This window comes from Natrix helvetica (assembly GCF_964273705.1).
Source record: "Natrix helvetica genome assembly, chromosome: 12".
Classification (NCBI taxonomy): domain Eukaryota; kingdom Metazoa; phylum Chordata; class Lepidosauria; order Squamata; family Natricidae; genus Natrix; species Natrix helvetica.
This window is the reverse complement of record NC_138556.1, coordinates 20626522-20647720: the sequence shown is the minus strand read 5'-3', so window position 1 is coordinate 20647720 and position 21199 is coordinate 20626522. Positions and strand designations below refer to the sequence as shown.

Below are 21199 nucleotides of genomic sequence, written 5' to 3'. Positions count from 1 at the left end.
CTGACCACAAAGCGCCACTCCACCAGAAAAGGCCACGTTCTCAATCAGGAGAGGGAAGATTTGATGGAAACACAAAGCGGGAACGGCTCAGCCAACGCAGAACTTGGTTACTAATTTTTCAGTGGGGTCCAAGATCATGAATAATCAGGCAGCTTCACACTGCAAATTCAAATTTGTCCCAGTTCAATGTCAGGGCAAAGAGGGATGGGTTTCCTTCCCTCTCATCTGGCTTTATGACGAGGTGCCCAAATGTCAATCAGACTTGCCAATGTTTTGATTTCTCTAAGTCAGAGGTGGGCGACTTTAGGACCAGTGGACTTCAACTCCCAGAATTCCTGAGCCAGCGTAAGGGATTCTGGGAGCTGAAGTCCACAGATCCTAAAGTTGCCATGGTTGCCGACTCCTACTCCAAGTCTACTCAGTGTTTGGACTAGTCAAGATTTGGCTTTATGATAATTTGGCTTCTGGCTACATGATGACCAACCCAGTCCAATCATTCCGATGTATCGATCCAGCTCGGGAATGGATTTTGCCCAAGACCAAGTGAGGAAAGGAAAGTCTTTTCAATTCTTCCCTCAACTCTAAACCTTTTGAGTTGAAAAAGGTTTTAACTCTTTAGCCAGGTCTTATGAAGCATATTCTTCAACGTTGCAAGCACCAACCATTGAATCTCATTGAGTAAATTTAATTCAAGCCCAAATCCTACCTTCACCAGGAAAAAGGAGACTCCATAGGTCCTCAGAGACCGGGCCAACTTCACATACTTCACTTTGGCCTCGATTTCTGTCATCTCTCCGCAGTTCTTGTGTTCCTGTGGTAAAAGGACTATTTTCGTCAAACTGAAACCTCCTAGGAGAAGGCCTCAGCTGTTGTGGAACAGGTAGACTTTCAAGGTGCTGCTAAAAGAGAGAGTCACCTCTGAACTTCTTAATTTATTTGCTTATAAAGATCCATAACTTGCCATGTCTCCTCAGACCAGCCCCAGCTGAGCAAGGTTATGAGCTGGAATTGGCCATCTTCTCCCTGTCTGACCTTCCTTTCTCAGCCCTGCTCCGGCGCAAGAGTGGCGAACCGACTCTCAACCGCAACACGAACGCAAGTCAAGCTGGCGGCTGCGACCCTCTGCAGGCAATAAGTACCCCGTCCGCGAGAGCCGCAAGGGACTTGTTAGAGGTGCCGAGCGGAGTCGAGGCTAACAATAAACTGTCGCCTGCCCAATCAGCCAAACAACGCGAACTGTACTTCACCAATTTTCACAAGTAAATAGTCCAAATAATGAGGAATCGTGAAGAAATGAGTTAATTTTATCTATTATCCTAGAGCAAATTATTTTCCGTCTCTTTAGGCTGAACTGAGTTTAAAAACTGAACTAGCCCAGTCAGAGGAGGCGTTACATAACTCAGTCTCTAGGCTAATGGGCAAAGTTAACCCATGCTTGGATTCCCCAAGCAGCACACAGGAGAAGCTGCCTGGGTATGATGGGAATTGAGATCGAAAACATCTGGAACGCATCACCCTGGGGAAGGTGGCAGATCCTGACCGAGCAGATGAAGTCCCATGCTTTTCGTCAGCTGTTTCCCAACCAGCTGTATCAGTCCGTAACTTCCAGGGTTCCCACTGTTCCCACTGACTGAGAATGGTGGGAAATTCTAGCTCCAAACATCTGGAGGGCATTTGGTGAGAAAAGCTGCATTGGATGCTTTTAGTAGTCAAAAGAAGACGCCTCGGGAGAACGAGGGTTTCTAGCTCTCTGAGGGCCTTCCACATCTTACCTCACGATGCACAGAACTAAGCAGAAGCCCAAACCCCTAAAACCGGTGATCAGTTCCACCCCCAGAAAGCTCCCTTTTCCTCAGTTCCTGAGAGACCAAGAGAAAACGGTTAGGAAAGGAGGAAAGAAGGAAAAGGATTCACCAGTAGAATAAAATGAAAGATCTTAACATTGTTAATGGCATATAGTTAAAATGATGTGAGGGAAATAGATGAATACTATTAATTGTGGATAATTAACTAAGTGAAATGTTTATTATACAAAATTAAATCTGAGGTCATATGTTACCTATAGTAAAGTAGAATAAAAGATGGAAATGAAATGTTAAATTTGATTAACTTGGAGGGACAAATAATGACATTGTTTATCTATTAAGAAGAAAGAAATTAAACCTAAGATGGAAAACATGGAAAGAAAATAATAGGGCTGAAATTGGAAATGGAAAGATGATGTAAAATGAACGAAGCATATGAGAAGATGTTAAGGGGGAAAACCCAGCCAACGCTCTGTTTATAAAAGAAGTCAAATATGTAACCAAAAAAAAACTTTCTCCTCCTTCTCTGCTTTCTACACTGCAGTCAAACGCTATCAAACCCCCTCCTGCCTTGGAGAGAAGGCACCGAAAGGCAAACCGGGCTTCCCACCAGACACAAAACTATAATTTAGGGCAGGAAGTTTGCCAAAGGGAGCAAAAGAGAGGAAGAACACACCTGATTCCTTTACATTTGACAGAATGCCACAAACCACACACGCACACGCACAGAAAAGGACCACTGAGATGCACGCTGTCTCCCCGCTTGGGGTAGAAGGGTCCCTTTTTAATTACCTGGAATATCCTCTTTTCGGCTCCTCTTTGCTTGATGTATTCTTTGGGGAGAAATTCCTTCAGACTGTAGGAACAAGAAGTCACAATTAATGAAGGAGCCTCCTTCTCTCGACTGGAAAACATTCAGCTGGGGAGACACATTGGGGAAAGGATCCACGGAGTCAGGCTGGCTGGGGCATTCTGGGAAGGGAAGTCCAGCTGCTGGCCAGTTGGGATTATTCCATTATTAACACGCCTGAATGATCCTCCCTCCTTAAAGAAAGTACCCTGGGGGCAAATGGTGGGGACGAGGCCCCAGGGGGTCTCACCCCCCCCCCATCAAGCCTTCTGAAGCTGGACTCTGAGCAGAGGCAGAAACCTCCAGATATGATTAAGCCTCATTATTTAAATCCCGTGGAGCTGCTTTAGCAAAACCTGATGAAGATCACCCCCATCATTCAACATCAGCAGCATCAGGAACCCTTCAAGGGAGCTGCCAAAGGATGACTCAGGCTTCCATCCTTCTGAGGTCAGTAAAACGAGGAGCCAAAATTGATGGGGAGACTCTGCCGACTCTGTAAACCGCTTAGAGATGGCTGCAAAGCACTGCAAAGCGGTATATACGTCCAAGTGCTATTGCTAGTCCTCCCTCCCTTCCCTTAGAATACAATATTGCAGGCTAATTCTGCCTACTGCCAGCAGTTCGATCCTGACTGACTAAAAGGTTCACTCAGCCTTCTGTCCTCCTAAGGTTGGAAAAATGAGGGCCCAGACATCCCCCCCAGCCTTCTCAGCAACAAATGCTGGAATTATCTTGGGGGTGGGGGAAGTGAGGGGTGGGGGTGGTCCCCAAAGAGCCCTGGGGCTAAAGCCATTGTGCAGGCAGTTGCCCAGCTCCGGTTAGCCCCCAAGGGAAGAGCCTCACTTACTCTAAGAAGCCAGGTTTGTGCTTGTGCTCCACATGAGGCCCAAACTGGATCTGTGCCTGGAAAGCGCCAAATTCACAGGCCTTCTCGAAGGACACCGGGTGGGAACCATTCAGAATGTCGTCCCGGGCCTAGAAAGCAAGCGGGGAAAGAGTCCACATCAGGCCCCAAGATCTCGACTCCTCCTTGGCCACATTTCCCAAGAAACTCAGCACTTCCCTTCTTTCCAAAGGAAATGAGCAGGAGCACCTGTAAGAGGTCATTCAAAGCAGCCTCAGTGGGAATAAAAAGCCTCACCTGGATGGACTTACTCATACATGGGGCTAAAATACCCCTTTCCGGCTTCCAGGAGTCTGCAAACCAAACCCTCTTTTCCTTTCAATAAATCTAGTTCAGGGGTCCCCAAACTTGGCAAATTTAAGACTTGTGGACTTCAACTCCCAGCATAGCTGGCTGGAGAATTCTGGGAGTTGACGTCCACAAGTCTTAACATGGCCAAGTTTGAAGACCTCTGATCTAAGTGGAGAGTTTGCAGAGGAAGGGATTACATGAGAGTAAATTATGCTGGCTGGAGAATTCTGGGAGTTGAAGTCCACAAGTCTTAATGTTGCCAAATTTGAAGACCTCTGATCTAGTTAGTCTAACTCTGCAAGAACCTAGTTTTTTGGGGGGTTGGAACCCACTGTCCATGGCTTCACGCCCACAGGTCATGGTTGAACATGATGTGCAGATGTGTGGCTTGCTGAATCAAGGAGGGTCAAACTGCCTTTGACCAGACCAGCTGGTGCCTTAGCAAGAGGGTCACCTGTCCTGTCCCCCCCGGCACACCTGAACATAGAGCAGGTTGAGCTGGACGGGGTCTCTGGAGTCCACATTCTGGTCAGAGTAGAAGAACTTCCGTCTCAGAAGCAGCGTCTCGTTCTCATCCACCCCTTGTTCCCGAAACGTTCGGCTGTGATCCAACCAGTTCACTGGGGGTGAAAGAGAAGAAGGAGGCAGATCATTTCACAGCTGTTCTCCAGCTTAGCCTCCTTCAGATCATTGGACTGCAGCTCCCATGATTCCCTCCGGCAGGGGTCCCCAAACTTGGCAACTTTAAGACTTGTGGACTTCCAACTCCCAGAATTCCCCAGCCAGCATAGTCTTAAAGTTGCCCAGTTTGAAGACCTCTGCCCTCCGGGCTTGGCTACGAATCATTACGGGAACTGGGCAGCGCCAAGTTAGGAAGGAGAAAATGCAGAGCAAGATTTAAAAATATATTTTTCAAAATATATATTTTAACCCTAGATTTAGAGCGTGGGCATTTCAAGGTATCTGCCTCCACCTTAGATTATGTACAAACCTAAGATGTTCCTACTTAAGCTTTGCTACTATGAAATCACTCCCATTCTATCACAGACGACTTCTTCGTCCCTGGGAAACACTCAACATCCGAGGGAGCCACTCACATTCGTCATCGGTGTGCAGCTTGGCTTTTAACTTCTCCATCTTTTTTTCATCCCGTAGCAGCGTCCTGTCCTTCTTCAGGGTCCCCGTGCCCTCTTCCTTCTTCTCCTCACTGCCTTCTTGGATTAAGGAATACTCTTCATAGTTGGTTATGCCTAAAAAATGCAAAAAAAGTCATTCTTCTGAGCTGCAAGAACTGGCATGGTTTGGAAAGAAGTCTGTGGGTCAGAACCCCCTGATGAAGCCACAAGAAAGAGCAGTTCTTTGGACCTTTCCCCTGCCATTAACTACCATGGGTGAATGTTGGCCTTTCCAGAACTCCAAGTGCCCCTCTCCTCTTCCAGCAAACAACAGAGTTGTGCAATAGAGGACAGGCACAAGGACTTCAGCTCCTCCAGCAGCAAAAAAAGATGAGACTTTCTTCTGGCAGAGAATTTGAAGCATCACATCTAATTAAGAGGATGACCTGGTGGCTGGGAGCTCCAGGAAAGTAGGCTGCACTTTAACATCGGCGCTCACAGCCCACTTTCAAATCAAGGCAGACCTAGGAGAGGCAGGGCCTTCTCCTTCAGTCCACACCAAGGGCTACCCATCTTCCAGATGATAACCAATCGCACTACAGACCCAATTAATAGACAGCCGCCAGAAGAGAGACAGAGCAAGGGATTCCCAGCACAGGTTCTCAATCCGTGAAAAGGCCCTTTTGGAGGCCAACTAACTATGGCCTGGCTCAAAGGAAACCCCACATTTCCTGGAATGTCATTTTTGGAAGCCACTCTTGAAGGTTGATTACCACGGCCTGCCACAAAGTCTACTTCATAGACTTTTCACCCTCTTTCCCGTGGGGTTTGCCCCCCTCAGATCCCTTTGTCTGGAGGGGAGATTTGATTGCTCTTCTGTGGGAAATGGGGACAATCTCCTTGGCGGGCCATCCTCTATCCTACCTATCCGGCTGCAGATGGTCACCAGAAGTTCTCCAACCGTTTTGGAATCGTCCACCATCACCGTCTTCACGGAGCCGTCCAACATCCTGATCTTCTGGGGTCTCTGCTTCTTTTTGTATTCCAAAACATCCTAGGGAGTAAACCACCCAAATATTTCACAGGCGAGACAAACCTGGAAATGGATCCTGACCACACCCAAGCAAGGGGGAGAGAGAGTCAAGGAGACCCCCCCGAGGACTTGCACCTCCAGGGATTCCCAGGGTTTTGGCCCAGAGGGAAATTGAAAGGAACCACTCCCGACCTCTTGTCAGGGAAGCCTTTGTCCTCGGGGTCACCAAGAGTGAAGGTGGACTCAAGGAGGATGCTGCCACGGGCAGTTAGGTAGCAAGACTATCGGCTTATCTGAACTGCTATTCCATCAATAGGCCTAGCTGGTCTGCTTGCCTCCTTCTCCTTCCCTGGGAGGAACCAAGAGCCTTACCCCATTCCGCAGCATGTAGTAATCCAGGGTCCTGCCGGCCTCCAGCCAAATGCCTTTCCGTGGGTCTTCATCGGACAGAAACAGCCCATAGTCAGAGGCTGTGAAAGGAGACGGAAGAGTAGCTGAAGAAGCAGCCCGCTCTTTTAGGTGTCCCCCTTCCAGTCAAGCAGAGAAGTTTGTCGGGGCCTTCAGCTTCCTTCTCTAGCCCTGGTCTTCTGCTGGCCCTTCTCGTCCCCTTCTTCCCTTGCCCTTCTCCCTCACGCCTGTCTCCTTCCCTCTCCCTTTGGCTACAATTGGCTCCCTTCATTCTGCAGGCTTCAAAGTTTGCGATGCCCGGATCAATGAATGGATTGGTCAGAGAGGGAGGAAGCAAGGAAGGCTCAGTCCTGCTTCTGCAAAGGGAACGAAGGCTTGTTGCTGTTCTGCAGTTAGGGATCGTCTAGGATCTGTGGCATAAGGTCTTCTGAACCTTATGCCCACCTGCCTTTTCCTTGCCCCATTAAGCTGCCACGGAGGCCATGTTCTCAGAACCTTCTTGGTCTCTCTCTCTCTCAGCCATGGGAAGTTGTCTGTGGTTGGTTTGTTCATTGCTTTCATCTTAACAACTCACCCGCAACCAGAGCCTCTCCAGGCTCACTTGCCTGTTTAGGGGCCACAGGTTACCATCTCCTCCCTAATCCCACAGACTGAGGAGGGCAATTTTCAAGCATCCCTCCTTGTTACAACATTGCTATGCAGGCGATGCTTCAAGGGGGCCAGCGTGGGACTGACCTTGCCCTGTCTGAGCCTCGGGGACCCTCTCGCGGATAGCCCGGCAGGCATCGTAGACTGCAGTGGAGGGTTCAAACTGCATCGTCTTCACCACATTGCATTGGCGGACACAGATTTTCAGCGACAAGGCAACCATGGTGCTGGGTCCCTCGGGGGGCTCTTATCTCACCTTCAAAAGAAGCAAAGGAGAACACTGGATGAGCATGGAGGAAAAATATCACAACTACAAGACCTTCTCATGCCTCCGAAGCTTCCCCCCCCCTGCTATCACCCCCATTTCACACTCTGGGACGTCGACTTAGCAGATGTCAACATTAGTTGCCCGTCGAGCCAGTGGTACCTACGCTGGCTAGCAACAGCCGAGCGGAAAGCTTCCAGATCATTTTTTCCCTCCTCTGCTACTCAGCGCATTTTGATCTGTAATTTGGGATCTTTTGCAGGGGAAGCCAATGTTCTGCCACTGAACTCCACTTCTACCATAATCGCTCGTGATGTTATGATGTGGATAGACCCCTGGCATCATCCATTCTCTCCGTCTAAAATGTCAAACTCCATGCCAAGCGGTAGCAGAGCCGGTCCAGATTACAATTAGTTGGAATTTTATGGGGACGTGTCGGTTTGCTTTCAGTCTTACTTTAGGATTTACGTGAAGCCCTAACCAGTCACTGAAAGCTCTCCAAGCAGGCTGGGGGCTTCCTCCATTGGCTTCATGCAGACATCTCCTCCTCCTCCTCCTCCTCCTCCTCCTCCTCCTCTACCTCAGCTGTGGTGGGAGAGGAAGGGGGAAGGTCTAGGACTATGACGACGAACCTATGGCATCTTATGCTCTAACTCCATGATGACGAACCTATGGCACGCATCCCACAGGTGGCACGCCCAACCATATCTGCCGGCACGAGAGCCGTCATCTCCAGCTGATGGCCAGCTGATTTCTGGCCTTCCGGAGGGTCGGGGGAGGCCATTTTCACCCTCCCCAGGCTTCAGGAGAGCCTCCGGAGCCTAGAGAAGGGCCTGTTTTTCACCCTCCTCAGGCTCCAGAGGCTTTCCTGAAGCCTGCAGAGAGTGAACCCCCCCCCCCTACATGGTGTGTATGTGTCATGAATGCATGCACAGGGGGTCGTGTGCACATGCGCAGGTGGGCGGGGCGCATTGCATTGTGGGTGTGGTGCATGCAGCATATGCACGCACACACAGTTTTGGCACAGGTTTAGAAAAAGGTTGGCCATCCCTGCTCTACCTCATCCCAAAACAACCCTTGGTCCAACAGCACCAGGGCCCAGAAGCCTCCTTCAGCCCGGCAGGACCCAACCCGTTGGAAGTTGAGTCCCAAAACGAGCCCAACCTTCTCATCATGTGTGAGAGAGAGAGAGCCAAAAGCACACCTCCCCCTCTAGGATATGACTCAGCCTATTACTTAAGCAGCTCTCTAAAAGCTGGAGTTGATTACTGTCAAGGCTGCCCTTCGCTGGCTCTCCGAGAGATCCGGCTTCATTCTTTCTAGCGGCCGATCCCAGGATGGGCAGCCACCACGCCTGGTCCCAGAGGCAGCCCACCAAGAGAGGGAAGGCACGAGCAGCTCCGGGGCTTAGCAAAGCCTCCCTCCCACCCAGACAGAAGAGGTGTGAGATGGGGTCCCTGCAGAGGGAGGCCCTTCCCGCAGAGAAAGGGATTACTCCCCCCCAACACCCAGCAGAGTTTTGGAAAGTTTTAGGCATTTACATCATGCTGCTCTCCAAGAGGCTGCAGCTGATGGGCGAGGGAGACCCAGGGATGGAAGGCAGGAATGCCTCACATGCTCAGGAAGGAGGACCATGGCTGCTGCCTGCTGGCATCTCCCCATGCGCTGGCAAAGGTGCACCACCTTCCCAAGGGCTAAATAGGGGACAAAGTTGCGCAAGAGGCCAGCAAATGATAACTCTCCAGAAGCGTTCCATTAGCAAAAACTTTTAAAAAGGCTCATTCCAACCCTGTCATGCCCCTTTTACCACTTATTCCGCATCTTGCAACTTCTCCCAAATATTTCCACACTCTACATCTGGCTTTAAAAAAAAAAAAATCAAAGACTCCACTGGGCAAAAAGAAAAGTTGCAGCTCTAATTTCTGAGCTCTTGAAACACGTCCTGCCAAAAGGGGCAAAGAATATCGTCCAGAACTCTCAATCCCAAGCCTTTGGGGCACGGAAGGGCTTTTGCCATCGGATGAAAAGGGAGGGGTGGCAGTTCCAGACTGTGGGGTTCTCCCCTCACTAGATTCTGGGGTCTCCAAACTGGGCAACCCCCCCCCCCCAGCCAGCATGCACTGGCTGAATTCTGGGAGTTGAAGCCCATAAGTCTTAAAGTCACCCAGTTTGGCGTCCCCTGCACTAGGAAACTGGAACCTTGGACTAGAAATCTGCCAGTCACACCTGGAGGACGTCTGGTCCCTCCAACACCACACTAGGTTCTCACAACAATCCCCCCTCCCCATTTCCCTTCTTCTTCTTCTTCTTCTTCTTCAGAGGTTGGATGGTGGGAAGAGTTTTGAACAAATCAGCCGTCTGCAACCACCATGTGATTCTATCCCTATGAAGTCAATGTGGAGCCTGTTTCATTGCCGTTGGCCTCCGTGCAGGTGCTGCTGGCATCCCAGGGAAGGAGATTTCAAGGGCTCCTGAGGAGACATCACCGCACAGGTCCTGCTTCGGTGGCCAAAAAACTGCCGCTCCTTCAGCCGCTCAATTTATGACTGACTGAAGAGAGTCAATTCTGTTCAGGCTGAAGCAGATGTTGGCCCCACAGGAGGACTTAAAAATGCAAATCTATTCCCCTTGTCAAACTTTCATCTGCAACAGGGCAGTGATGTCAGCTTATCCTGGAAAGTTCTTGTCAGGAAATAGACGTCTTTGTCAAGGATTTGAGCTCCTTGAGATCAGCTGTTGCGAGGCATCTTAATGCAGAGAAATGCTGAATTAATAAGGCCCTATTGATCTCTGAGAGGCCAGAAGCAGCCAAGGAGCCCGAGAAGACACAGCTGCTTTATGGATAAAAAGGGAAACAATCAATCAATGCTCCAGACTTCATGTCCGTTTGCAACGGTGTTCTTTTTCCAAACGTTGCAAACTACGTTCAGAGCATCTGAAGAAGATGACTCTATGAAAATCAATGGCATCCCTGGACAAATTAGGGCAGTGATATCCTTCTGAAAGAGGCACAAAGGCTGCTACCACAGTGGCAACACGGAGATGTCCATAAACCCACCCTCCTCACAACTCTGGATCCTCAACGGATGATATTTAATGTTTCTGGCCTGCTGGCTGCTTTCTTGAACCAGAGCTTTGCTTATCTACCAAAGGAGTACGACTCAGAACAGGATGGGCATGGGAAAGAGCTAATTCCAGAATTATGGGGCTGGAAGGGATCTTGAAGGTCTTCTAGTCCAACCCCCCCAGCCTACTGCGGGAGTCCTCATCCCATTCTGGACAAAGGGCTATCAGGCCCCTTTTTTGGGAAAACCTCCAGTGATGCAGGACCCACAACTTCACCAACCAATCAATTGTTTTAGAATTGGCTTACTAATCAAGAGCTTCTACCACTGCCTGCATTTCAATGTTGGCACCCAGACGAGCTGGATAGCTGCCGGTGTGCCCAAGGGAACCCACCAGCTTCCTCTGACAAGAATTTCTCCTTCTTCCCTTATTTATGAGCGACTTCTCAAAAATAAGCCAGCAGCAAATCCCTTCCAGTGCACAGAACCGAGACGGGACTTCATCTTCCAAAAAGCATCACCCGGAACAGCCTCTCATCCTGGCACTGTGGCTCCCATCTCGTGGCCAGGCAGTTCAATTTCGTGCCCCACAAAGCAGCCAAGAATTTAGCAGACGTGGGAAGCCATAAATCCAGCCGAGCCTCAGTCAGGACCAGAGCTGCTCCAGTTGGAGAAACCCGCTCTGATGCTCTTTCTCGGCAGGTGCCAGGCCTGCAGCTCAGCCCTCCCCTGGTGACAGTGGCTGAGCCGAGTGGGCCCGGGGGCAAGAAATCTGAAGGTGGCCCATTCTGGCCCTGAGCCCCTGCCTTCTTTCAGGGTGCAAGAAGGGGGTTTGGGAGCAGAGGAGTTAAAAAGAAGTTTACAAGAACGCTTACAAGACATCCTCATGACAAGTAAAAGCGCCTTTCCTTAGGAAAAGAAAAAAGAAATGTCTTTTCTCATGGAAAGAAATAAGACTGTGGAGCACTGGAAGAAATACAAGAAGGTAAAGCTGGGGTGTCCAACCTTGGCAACTTTAAGATTTGTGGACTTCAATTCCCACAATCCCCATGCTAGCTGGGGAATTCTGGGTGTTGAAGTCCACTAGTCTTAGTTACCAAAGTTGGACACCCCTGGTGCAAATCTAGCAAACAAGCATGCACCTTCGCTCTGCAGAGAACAAAATGTCGTTTGGGGAGAAAGGAAAACTTTGAGTTTCTTGGATTTTACCCAAAGCAAAAGTGGTTTCTCGCCAAAAGCAGACGTAGCTCCAAACACCAGATTTGGCCCAAACTCTTTGGCTCACAAACATGCAAAAAGTTTAATTCTGCATATGGTCCAGAAGGGTCTCAATCTGACTTCCTTAGTGGATGTGCAAGCACAACACACCCACCTGCGCACACCCCTTATTGGTGAAGATTCCAGGGGGGCAAATTTTGGATTTAACTTTTGGGACTCCCTTTGCACAAATCCCATTCTTTGGTAAGCATTTTCCACATCCTTTCATTTAACAACAACAACAACAAAAAAGTCATTATAATGAATAATAGTCTCTCTTCAGGACATTCTCCTCCTCTGAAAGAAATAACATACTGCCCTCCTGGGACCAAATTCTACATTTTGTACCATGAGCTCAGACTTGGTGATCTTCCCCAATTTTCTCAGCAACAGATTTATCTAAAAAGTTTGCTCTTAAATATTAACAACTCGGTACTTACATGTTACAGCTGAGCATCAACGCTAGCAGATTTTGCTCCCACACGAGGGAACATTTGATGCTTTGGGAGTGTTTTGAACCTGGATCAAGCCCGCTTGCTTCCAATCCAGGAAGCGAAAAATTATGCTCCCTTTTCCACCAAAGGGAAGGAGGGAATTCCATCGGAAGATGCTCAGCATAGCTGGGAGGGGAGTGGTGGCTCAGAGGATCACCCCAGCCGGTGTTGTAAGAAAATCAGCTCAAACGCACAGCATCTCCCAGGAATTTTGGATCAGGGTGAATCCAATTTCTTGAGTCTGCTCTCCATGAGCTGAGGCACCGCCTTGTTCCATAGAATCTGAAGGTCACAGGACACCTCAGAAGAAGACACTTTCCCCAACATGGCCCCTTTAAGATGGGTGGACTTCAACTGCTAGAATTCACCATGCCTGAGGAGAATGTCGCTTTCCCAACTGCTCCCATCCTAACAAGAGAGAGGGCTCACGGGAAGCAGGTCAACCTCAAGAGGGATCTTGGAGTCCTAGTGGACAACCATTTAAATAGGAGCCAGCCGTGGGCAGCAGCTGCCAAAAAAGCCAACACAGTTCTAGGCTGCATCAACAGAGGGATCGAATCAAGACCACGTGAAGTGTTAATACCACTTTATAAGGCCTTGGTAAGGCCACACTTGGAATCCTGCATTCAGTTCTGGTCGCCACAATGTAGAAAAGATGTGCAGACTCTAGAAAGAGTGCAGAGAAGAGCAACAAAGATGATGAGGGGACTGGAGACTAAAACATATGAAGAACGGTTGCAGGAACTGGGTATGTCTAGTTTAATAGAAAGAAGCAATGGGTGGAAACTAATCAAGGAGAGAAGCAACTTAAAACTGAGGAGAAATTTCCTGACAGTGAGAACAATTAATCAGTGGAAAAACTTGCCTCCAGAAGTTGTGAATGCCCCAACACTGGAAGTCTTTAAGAAGATGTTGGATAGCCATCTCTCTGAAACGGTATAGGGTTTCCTGTCTAGGCAGGGGGTTGGACTAGAAGACCTCCAGGGAGGGACCAACTCTGTTATTCTGTTCTGTTCTAAGAGCATCCAGATTGAATGAGCCAAGAGACCTGCCTGGTCCACCCTCAGCCCCATTTCCCCACAGCGGGCAATCAGCTGCCCAAGGAATGTCACGAGAAGGTCCACTGAGGCAGGATGAGGCCTTCTCCCTCTCTGTGTCAGGTCAAACCATTATTTCCACCTTCCTTCAGCATTCTGCAAGCTCCAAAAAGAAAGAAAGAAAGAAAAAGGGAAGGCATTCTGTCAGCCAGAAAATTAAGCAGGTGCCTTGAAAATCAAGATGAAAATCACTGCTGCTTTCCTTCCCCTGGAAAGAGAAGAATAATATTTCATGCCACTTCCCTACAATGTGCAGAAGGGAAGGAGTTGCGGGTGGTTTGCAAAGCCTTTTTGCAAGAGACAATTCACCCTGACACCCAAACTGAGAAAGAGAAGGAAAACCCTCTTTCCCCCAAAGGTTACATCCATGCCCACGGGCCAACTGAACCCCAGACAACATGGTGGTAGATTGAGTTTTAAAATTATGGCCTGAGAGATGTGGTGGTCTAGAAAGCAGCTCAGTAATTGGAGATTGGAAGGAGCCTTTTTTAACCAGGTCTGACAGCTAAAGCCGACACAGGCTGCTATGGAAGATTTCCAGATGCTGAGGCTGCAAAACAGGCCCTATGAGAGCATTGTATAGATCAGGGGTTCCCAAACTTGGCCACTTTAAGACTTCTGGACTTCAACTCCCAGAATTCTCCAGCCAGCTGGCTGGGGAATTCTGGGAGTTGAAGTCCAGAAGTCTTAAAGTGGCCAAGTTTGAAGACCTCTGGTGTAGATAGTGCAAGGGAAGACACAAAATATTCGCGTGAAGCATGGTGGGACTCTGCCTAATCAGAGCAACATTGCTCAACCGTAGCCACTTGAAGGTAGGTAGATTGCAACTCCCAGCTTACCTGGCTGGGGAATTCTGGGAGTTGAAATCCACCCATCTTCAAGGTTGAGAAACACTGTATTAAACCATGGGTAACCTATCATATCCCAGTTACCAACTTCCTAACCACGCAACATATCCTACAATGCTTTCTTTTTCCTTCTATTTCCTTGCAAAGATAATATAAATATAAATGCAAATATAAAAGCCTCCCTCCGCCTCTGCAAAGACAATCCTAGATTTTCTTTTGCTTTTCTTCCAGTTGAAACAGAGAAAGCAAAATAGGGGAACAGAACGCATAACCTATCACAGTCATTATGGTTACTGCAGGGAAACAAATCAATTACATTTCGTGTGTGTTTTCTGGAGTGGGAATATTTCAACTAATAAAGGGAAACAGCTTGAGTTTTGCATACACACCAAAAAAAAATCTGTTAGGGTTTCAAAAAGTATATTTGTGTAGGCGCCAGTAGGGTGGGGAGAAAACAACACAATGACCAAAATATTGATTTATTTTACAAAAGCTTACTGGGCGTTTTGATCTGCTTCCTTGGATCTTTTGTGAAAAAACGACGTGCATGCTTGTTTTAAGGAACTACAGAAGAAACTGCTACAGACGTCTAATAAATATTTATTCTTTGCCCAAAATGAGGATTGGGAGACACTAGACAGCGCTGGTCCTTCTCCATCCGGAGGCTTCATGAAAACCCAAACTGGAGAATGAGACCTGGCAGAACTTAGAAAGAACCCAGAAAGTCTCTTAAGCTGGGCTCAACTGGGGTTCGGTGGACATCCTGAGATGCTGCCTTACTTTTAACTCAACCTATCAGCTGAGCAAAGGCATGAAAGTAGCTTCAAGCCAAGGATTTCCCATCGAATTCAGAGGGTGAATTTCAGCAGGAATTGAGACCCATTTGGCCACCTGGCGACAGGATGGCAAGTCAACAATTAATCTCCGTGGGAATGAAGGAATGCCAGAGGGCAGCAGGTGGGACCTGTTCCTCCAGCCCCCCCCCCCCCGAAGCCCAGATGTGCAGAAGCAACTGTTCTGCCCTGTAATTCTACTTCCTGGTTAGGCAACATGAATAAGGGGAAATTCTTACGCTTCTCTCACGGTTTTGTGTTTTGTGGCAGGGAGTTCTGCAGCAAGACAGATCAATTTGAAATGGAGAATGAGTGAAGACCCTAACCATGCAATTCAACTGCCTCCTATCCATGTTTGGAGGCTCCGATCTCATGAAAAAATGAACAAAGCTGACCCTTGGTCCCCTTTTGACACACCGAGGCTACATTCGAGTGAAACACTTAAGCACAAAAGAGACAGCTGTATTTTGACCTAGTTAACCATCGTGGATCAGAGTGTTCTGCAAGGCACAGAAATGGAGCTCCTGCAATAAATCATGGCTTAGCCCCTGGGTGGGCAACCTTAAACACTCAAAGAGCCACAAAGGCCCTAACCGGAAGCCCCCCCGCCCCCGGTTCAATTCTGCAGCTGACCAGATTTTCCCACCATAGAGTTTCCTCCTAGCACGGCATCCTTTTTCCTCTACCTGTCCTAACCGAAAGCCCTGTCAATTGTGGCCCCGACTGGCGACAGGGAGCCGCAGCAGAGGGATGGAAGAGCCACACGTGGCCTTATGTGCTAAAACTGGTGCAAGCAAAGGGAAGAGCACACAGCCTCCATTTGGGGCCACCATCCACTCTGCCTCACCTAAATTTAGTTCTGATCTAAATAAGCTTCCACCCTTTCAGGACCCCAAAGGAACCAAACCCCTCCCTCCCTGGGCTCTCTGGAATCACCCGGACACGCTGGGGTCTCTCTCCCTCTCACACACACACACGCACCCTAATTCCCCCATAATTCAGAAGATTTAGGAGAGAGAACAGGGTCTTGTCTCTGAAGAGAGAGCTATACTCCCTCTGCCCTACCTCCAGCCTCCATCCAAGCCCACGGTAGCCCAGCCCCAGAGCTGGCCCTCTTCCTGGTGAAAAGCTGGCTTCCTTCTAGTCCAGTTGAGGAGGCAAAAGCTGCTGGCACGTGTGGGAAGGGCCATCGTGTGCCCGAGACAGTAAAGAGCCAACCAGGAACTGGCAAGCCCTCGCCTCCAACAGCTGGTACACTCCAGGACAGACAAGGGGAGACCAGCCAGCAGGAGGCTGGCACGCAGGGGCATCCCATGGGAAGCAACTTCCAGTAAGCAAGTGGATTGCCCAGAGGGCTTATAATGGATCAGGATGAGCTCATTGACAACCTCTGCCTATTACACAAGAAACCCCAACTGTCAAAGGCGGTTGCCCCCCACCCAGCAGCTGCATTTGAAGCCGAGGAGAAGGGGATCCGCAGGAGGAGAAAGGAGAGGCCGAGAGTGGAGACAGGCAGCTCGTCTGCGCTTCCCTATCACAACAACAACAACAAAAATTGCACCAGCTTGTGTCTCCTTTGATCACTGTCCCCCTCCAACCCGGGATGCAAGCATGCATGCACAGCTGTGGCTGCAACTTAACAGCACTTTGTGCCACACCTGAAATTGACCATTGGATGTGAAATCCCAAAAAGATCTCAGGGGATTTTAGCGGGAGGTAATCAAGCAACGGCCCTTCAAACCGTCTGGTGAAATACCACATTTACTGGGAGAAAAGATTCAACTTGAGTACCTTCCACTGAAAACAGTTTCTGCTCAACGGAACTGAACTGGATGCCCCAAAGCCCCAACTCTGACCCGAATGGACGGGAGACCACCAGGTTTAACTCTGCACCTTGTTTATCATTCCATGAAAAGCCCCACAGAATACATATCGAAGTTACAAGAGCAAGGGAGGAGTTTATGGTTTGGAGAAGAATCTGGCACGAGGCCTTCATGCAAAAACTGAGAGGAGGAGGAGGAGGAGGAGGAGGACACCCCTGCCACAAGGAAAACTTGGATGGGCATCAAAACCTTGGAACATAGCTCCAAAAACGCAATAAAAACTATGAAGCGTCTTCCCAGGAGGCCGAGAAGACAAATACAATTTCCAAAACGTGCCGCAGCCGAGGACAAGTTACAGCCATCGACTCTTGAAATGTGATAATTACTCCTGCTAAACCGAAGCCAGAGAGCAGAACATTAACTCCAAATCCGTCTCTTGGGAATAATGAGTTTGCAGTGGGAAAGGGCTGGGAACGGAGCAGAGGCAATGGAGGTGAGGCAACGTCTTGATCGGGCTCAGGGCTGGCTGCCTTCCACCACCCTTGGACGGGCAGGGTTGGGGGTTGAGCCAAGCCAAGAGCCTCAAAGAGCAACACCAGAGAACGACTGTGGACACAAGATGATGGATTAGGCAGATTGGTCTAAGACAGAGGTCTTCAAACTTGGCAACTTGAAGCCGGCTCTGCCGGCTAGAGAATTCTGGGAGTTGAAGTCCACAAATCTTAAAGTGGCCGAGTTTGAAGACCTCTGATCTAAGTGGAGAGATTGCAGAGGAAGGGATGACAAGAGAGTAAGTTATGCTGACTGGAGAATCCTGGGAGTTGAAGTCCACAAGTCTTAAGCCAAGTTTGGGGACCCCTGGTCTGAGAGGTTCCTGGGTGGACGGACGAGAGAATGAAAGGGGGAGGGGGCAGAAAAGAAACACCACATAAACAGCCCATCTGAAATTTAGGAGATCAAAAGAAAGACCAATTCCCAGCAAGGAGAGGGACTTTCTTTAGACTTCTTTCCCATCATGTCATTATTTCTGGCCCCAGGAAATGACCCCTTGAAGCAAGAGAGGAGGGACACCCAGGAGCCTCACTCGGCGGTTTGGACAGTGAGGCAGGGGGGAGGCTAAGGGGACCCCTTTGCCCCCCCTTTCTCTCTCTCTCTCTCTCTCTCTCTCTCTCTCTCTCTCTCTCTCTCTCTCTCGATTTCCCCCTGCAATTTTGGAGATGTAGCACTGCTGTTTCTACTTCTTTCCCTGAAAGGATGAATTCCCCATGGCAACCATGGCCAATGCTGGGGGTTGACCAGGCCGTGTGTGTGTGTGTGTGTGTGTGCAAAGGCCTCTGCTCCGCGTAGGTGGCCCAGGTGAGTCACGCTGGCAGATGAGAGTCTGCTCCAAGAGGCCTCTTTCCTGCCTCCAGAACAATAATTTGGCATCTGAAGGCCGTGTTCACCGCTCTCAGGCAACCAAAAGCCTCCATTGCCTTGGAAGAGGTGGAGGGATGCAACTTCTGGGCCACCGCATTCCATCAGGTGTTGAACATGGGGGGGTGTTGCTGGCTACAGCAGAACCGTCCCTCCCCAGGGATGGGGTGGTTTCCTGCCTGAAGCTTCAGAGGAGCCTTCTCAGGAGAAGCTCAGCGTCTCAAGATTCACAGACACCCCAGGAAGTTGTTGCCTGGGGTCTCCCATCCAAGTACCAAACAGGCCCAACCCTGCTTAGCTTCTTCAAACGAAACAAGGCTAGCAAGGTGTCATGCCCAACGGGACACTAAAAGAGGACACAAATCTTAAATGAAGTCTAGGTATTCTGCAAGAAGAACTCCAGTCTTGTAATGGTTCCCAACTATCAACAATGCTCAACTATTGCCTACTACATCCCCCCCTCTCGGTCTGGGGCTCTCCAGATGTTCAGGGCAACTGCTTAAACCGTCCGGTTGACCTTGTATGCAGAGTTGTTTTGGCTTCACAACAAATTGGAACCATTCATGGAAGCTCTGGGAATCAACATCTTTTTGCCACGATGGCCATGGGGCTGCTGGGAGATTCAAAGCCTCTTGTTGGCTAGACTAGGTGGGACAGGCGTCCCATCCAGCAGGCACAGCTCATGTTCTGAAGAGGTGGTGCTGGGACACCCACTGGCAGCCTCTGGCTTTAATTGTCAGGCCCAAAGAGCTTGAAATGTCTCCGAAGGGCTTCCCAGTTCTGCTCAGAAGGCCATGTGCTGCTGCTGTAAGCCCAGCATAGAGCAGGCCAAGGCATTTTTTTAGCCCCAAACAGGAGACGATGTAAGTGCTTCTACAAGCAGGTCCCTGGTTGAAGTCATCTCATGGGGACTTCAGCAGAAGAACCTTTCCTGCAATCATGGCCCTCCAAGATCCAAGCTGCCTGCAACCCCCCTTGAATCGGGATGCTGCCCCCTCCCCACAATCTTTCTTCTGTGGCTGAGGGACACCAATCTTCAGCTTATCTACTGATCAGATCAGCGACCTCCAGACTTTCAAAGAGAAAACTTCAAAGCTTGAAAAGAAAGCAGAGGGGGAGAAGGAAGACCCACAAGGCCCTGGAGGCACCAGGAATGGAGAGGTAGGGGTTGTTTTTAATTATTTTGGTGCCTTTGTGTTGCTTTAACCTTAACTAGTATAAAAAAAAATCCTACAGAACAGATTGCCTTCTTCATTACAGACACTCTTCAGCTCAAATCCATGAAATATAAATTAAATTAGAAGGGAGATTTTGTCATTTGCTCAACAGGCCATACAGATCATGTGCAGTATTTCTGGCACACCCCCCCCCCCCAAAAAAAACCACCTTGCCCTAAGGCCTCAATTGCTTGCATAGCAGAATGGCATTTTCAGTGGCCGTGGCATTTTCCCTTCTCGATCTCGCAGCACCTACCTCTGGAGCTCTGGAATCTCCTCCAAAAGGAGCAAAGTAACTCAGCACCATCTCAGAGGTCGGTGCATCCCTTCCGAAGATCACCAAGCCATCAGAGGGGTCAGTCCATGCCGCAAACTTTGCCAGCGGCTTCCTGGCTACACCAACCAAGAGGTCGTGTCTGCAGGATACCAAGCCATCTCTTTTCTGGAGTTCCTATCCCCGCTCAAAGCATCTTCTCTCCGGCTGCTCTGGGGCTGCAAAGGGAGCCTCTTTTTTAGTGTGGGGATTTCAGACCTGCTTCTGCAAAAGTAGATTTCGCTGCGACAATACAGGGCAAGGCGGGGAGGTTTCAGGTTGCAGAGCTATTAATGTCTGCTCAGCAATGCAGGAACTCGGAACAGCTCTTATGTAGAACACGCAACTGCGAGGGGGAGGAGGAGAAGCACCCCTCCCAGAATATCTAGTCCCTGAGACTCCTTGCACACAAATGTGGATCCACGGACACAGCCTGAACCACAAGCCGTTTCCTTTTGAACTTTTGGTAGCCCAGATTATTGATTTGAAGGTCCTGCAAAACTGGCTTGGACGATCGTCCGTTTCTTCTACGAAGGACCTGCAACTTGCAACCAAGTTCTTTGGATAAGAAGTGCCCTTAATGCACTTGGCTGGCTTCCAGGGCCTGGCACTTGGGCAGCATCATCTCCCCTTCTCCCAGCTCCCCCCGTGATCTTCCCTCCACAGTTTCTTCACTGCTGGAGTGCCTTTTGTGCAAGTAGAGGCGCCGTGCTTGATCACCCAGAATTCGATTCCAGAACAACTCAAGGCCAATTTCAAACAATGAGGCATCAGAAGAACTTGACTGCAGCTGGAAATAAACTTGGGTGGAGACGGCCAAGAATAAACCGGTTTCTGCTCAGCATCAGAAGGCACCAGGGATCTGAATTCTGCCTGGTGCTGCTCCTGCCAACGGATTCTCGCCATTGCAGCTGCCCAAATTGGAAAAGAGACCCTTCAAGAAGGAATAGATGCAAGCCACCCACTGACTCTACTGCATCCAGCGCTGGCATGTGGGAACACGCTGGCGTAATTCCCCACTGGAGCACTTAGGCCCACAACTCCGCAGGCTGGGTACAATACAATTCGGAGGAAACTCCCTTGGGGGGAGGATGCTGTAGGCAAAGATTTCGTTCAGTTATTTTGGTTGAATAATTGAATAACATACTTCCATGAAGTTGCATCAGGAATTCCTGCAGTTGCGTGTGATAGGAGTTCAAAAACAGAAAGCCAATTTTGAGAAGGCCATGTAGAAGTTTGCTTCGTTTCTGGGCTGGAGGACGGATTCGCTCTGGTGCTGGTAGAAAACGCCCAGGCAGAGAAGTCCTCTGCTTTGGATCTCCCACGTGGCCACTGCCCTCTCCCCACCAGGCACGTTTCTCCAGCACTCTGTGGCCACTCTCCACCAACACAGGACTCTGGAGTGGAAATGGGCGCCGGAGGGTTGCATCAGAAGCAGGAAGGCTGGGAGGAGATGGCAAAAGCCTGTGAGGTCCTTTGGCAAGGAAAATGGAGAAGAAAGAAGCCAACAAGGT

The 21199-nt window shown here is 49.4% G+C and overlaps 1 protein-coding gene across 1 annotated transcript in view; it reads right to left on the bottom strand.

The window, feature by feature from the left end:
• TLN2 (talin 2) overlaps positions 1–7313 on the bottom strand; it is a 40172-nt gene extending 32859 nt beyond the window's left edge. Inside the window, exons 1-8 of the mRNA XM_081964881.1 lie at positions 7145–7313; positions 6374–6471; positions 5893–6022; positions 4951–5103; positions 4331–4473; positions 3506–3633; positions 2598–2661; positions 707–811 (exon numbers count right to left, since the gene is read on the bottom strand). Coding sequence (XP_081821007.1) covers positions 707–811; positions 2598–2661; positions 3506–3633; positions 4331–4473; positions 4951–5103; positions 5893–6022; positions 6374–6471; positions 7145–7280 — 957 coding nt within the window. The 5' untranslated portion in view covers positions 7281–7313. The remainder of the gene's footprint in view (positions 1–706; positions 812–2597; positions 2662–3505; positions 3634–4330; positions 4474–4950; positions 5104–5892; positions 6023–6373; positions 6472–7144) is intronic.
• Positions 7314–21199: the final 13886 nt, after the last annotated feature.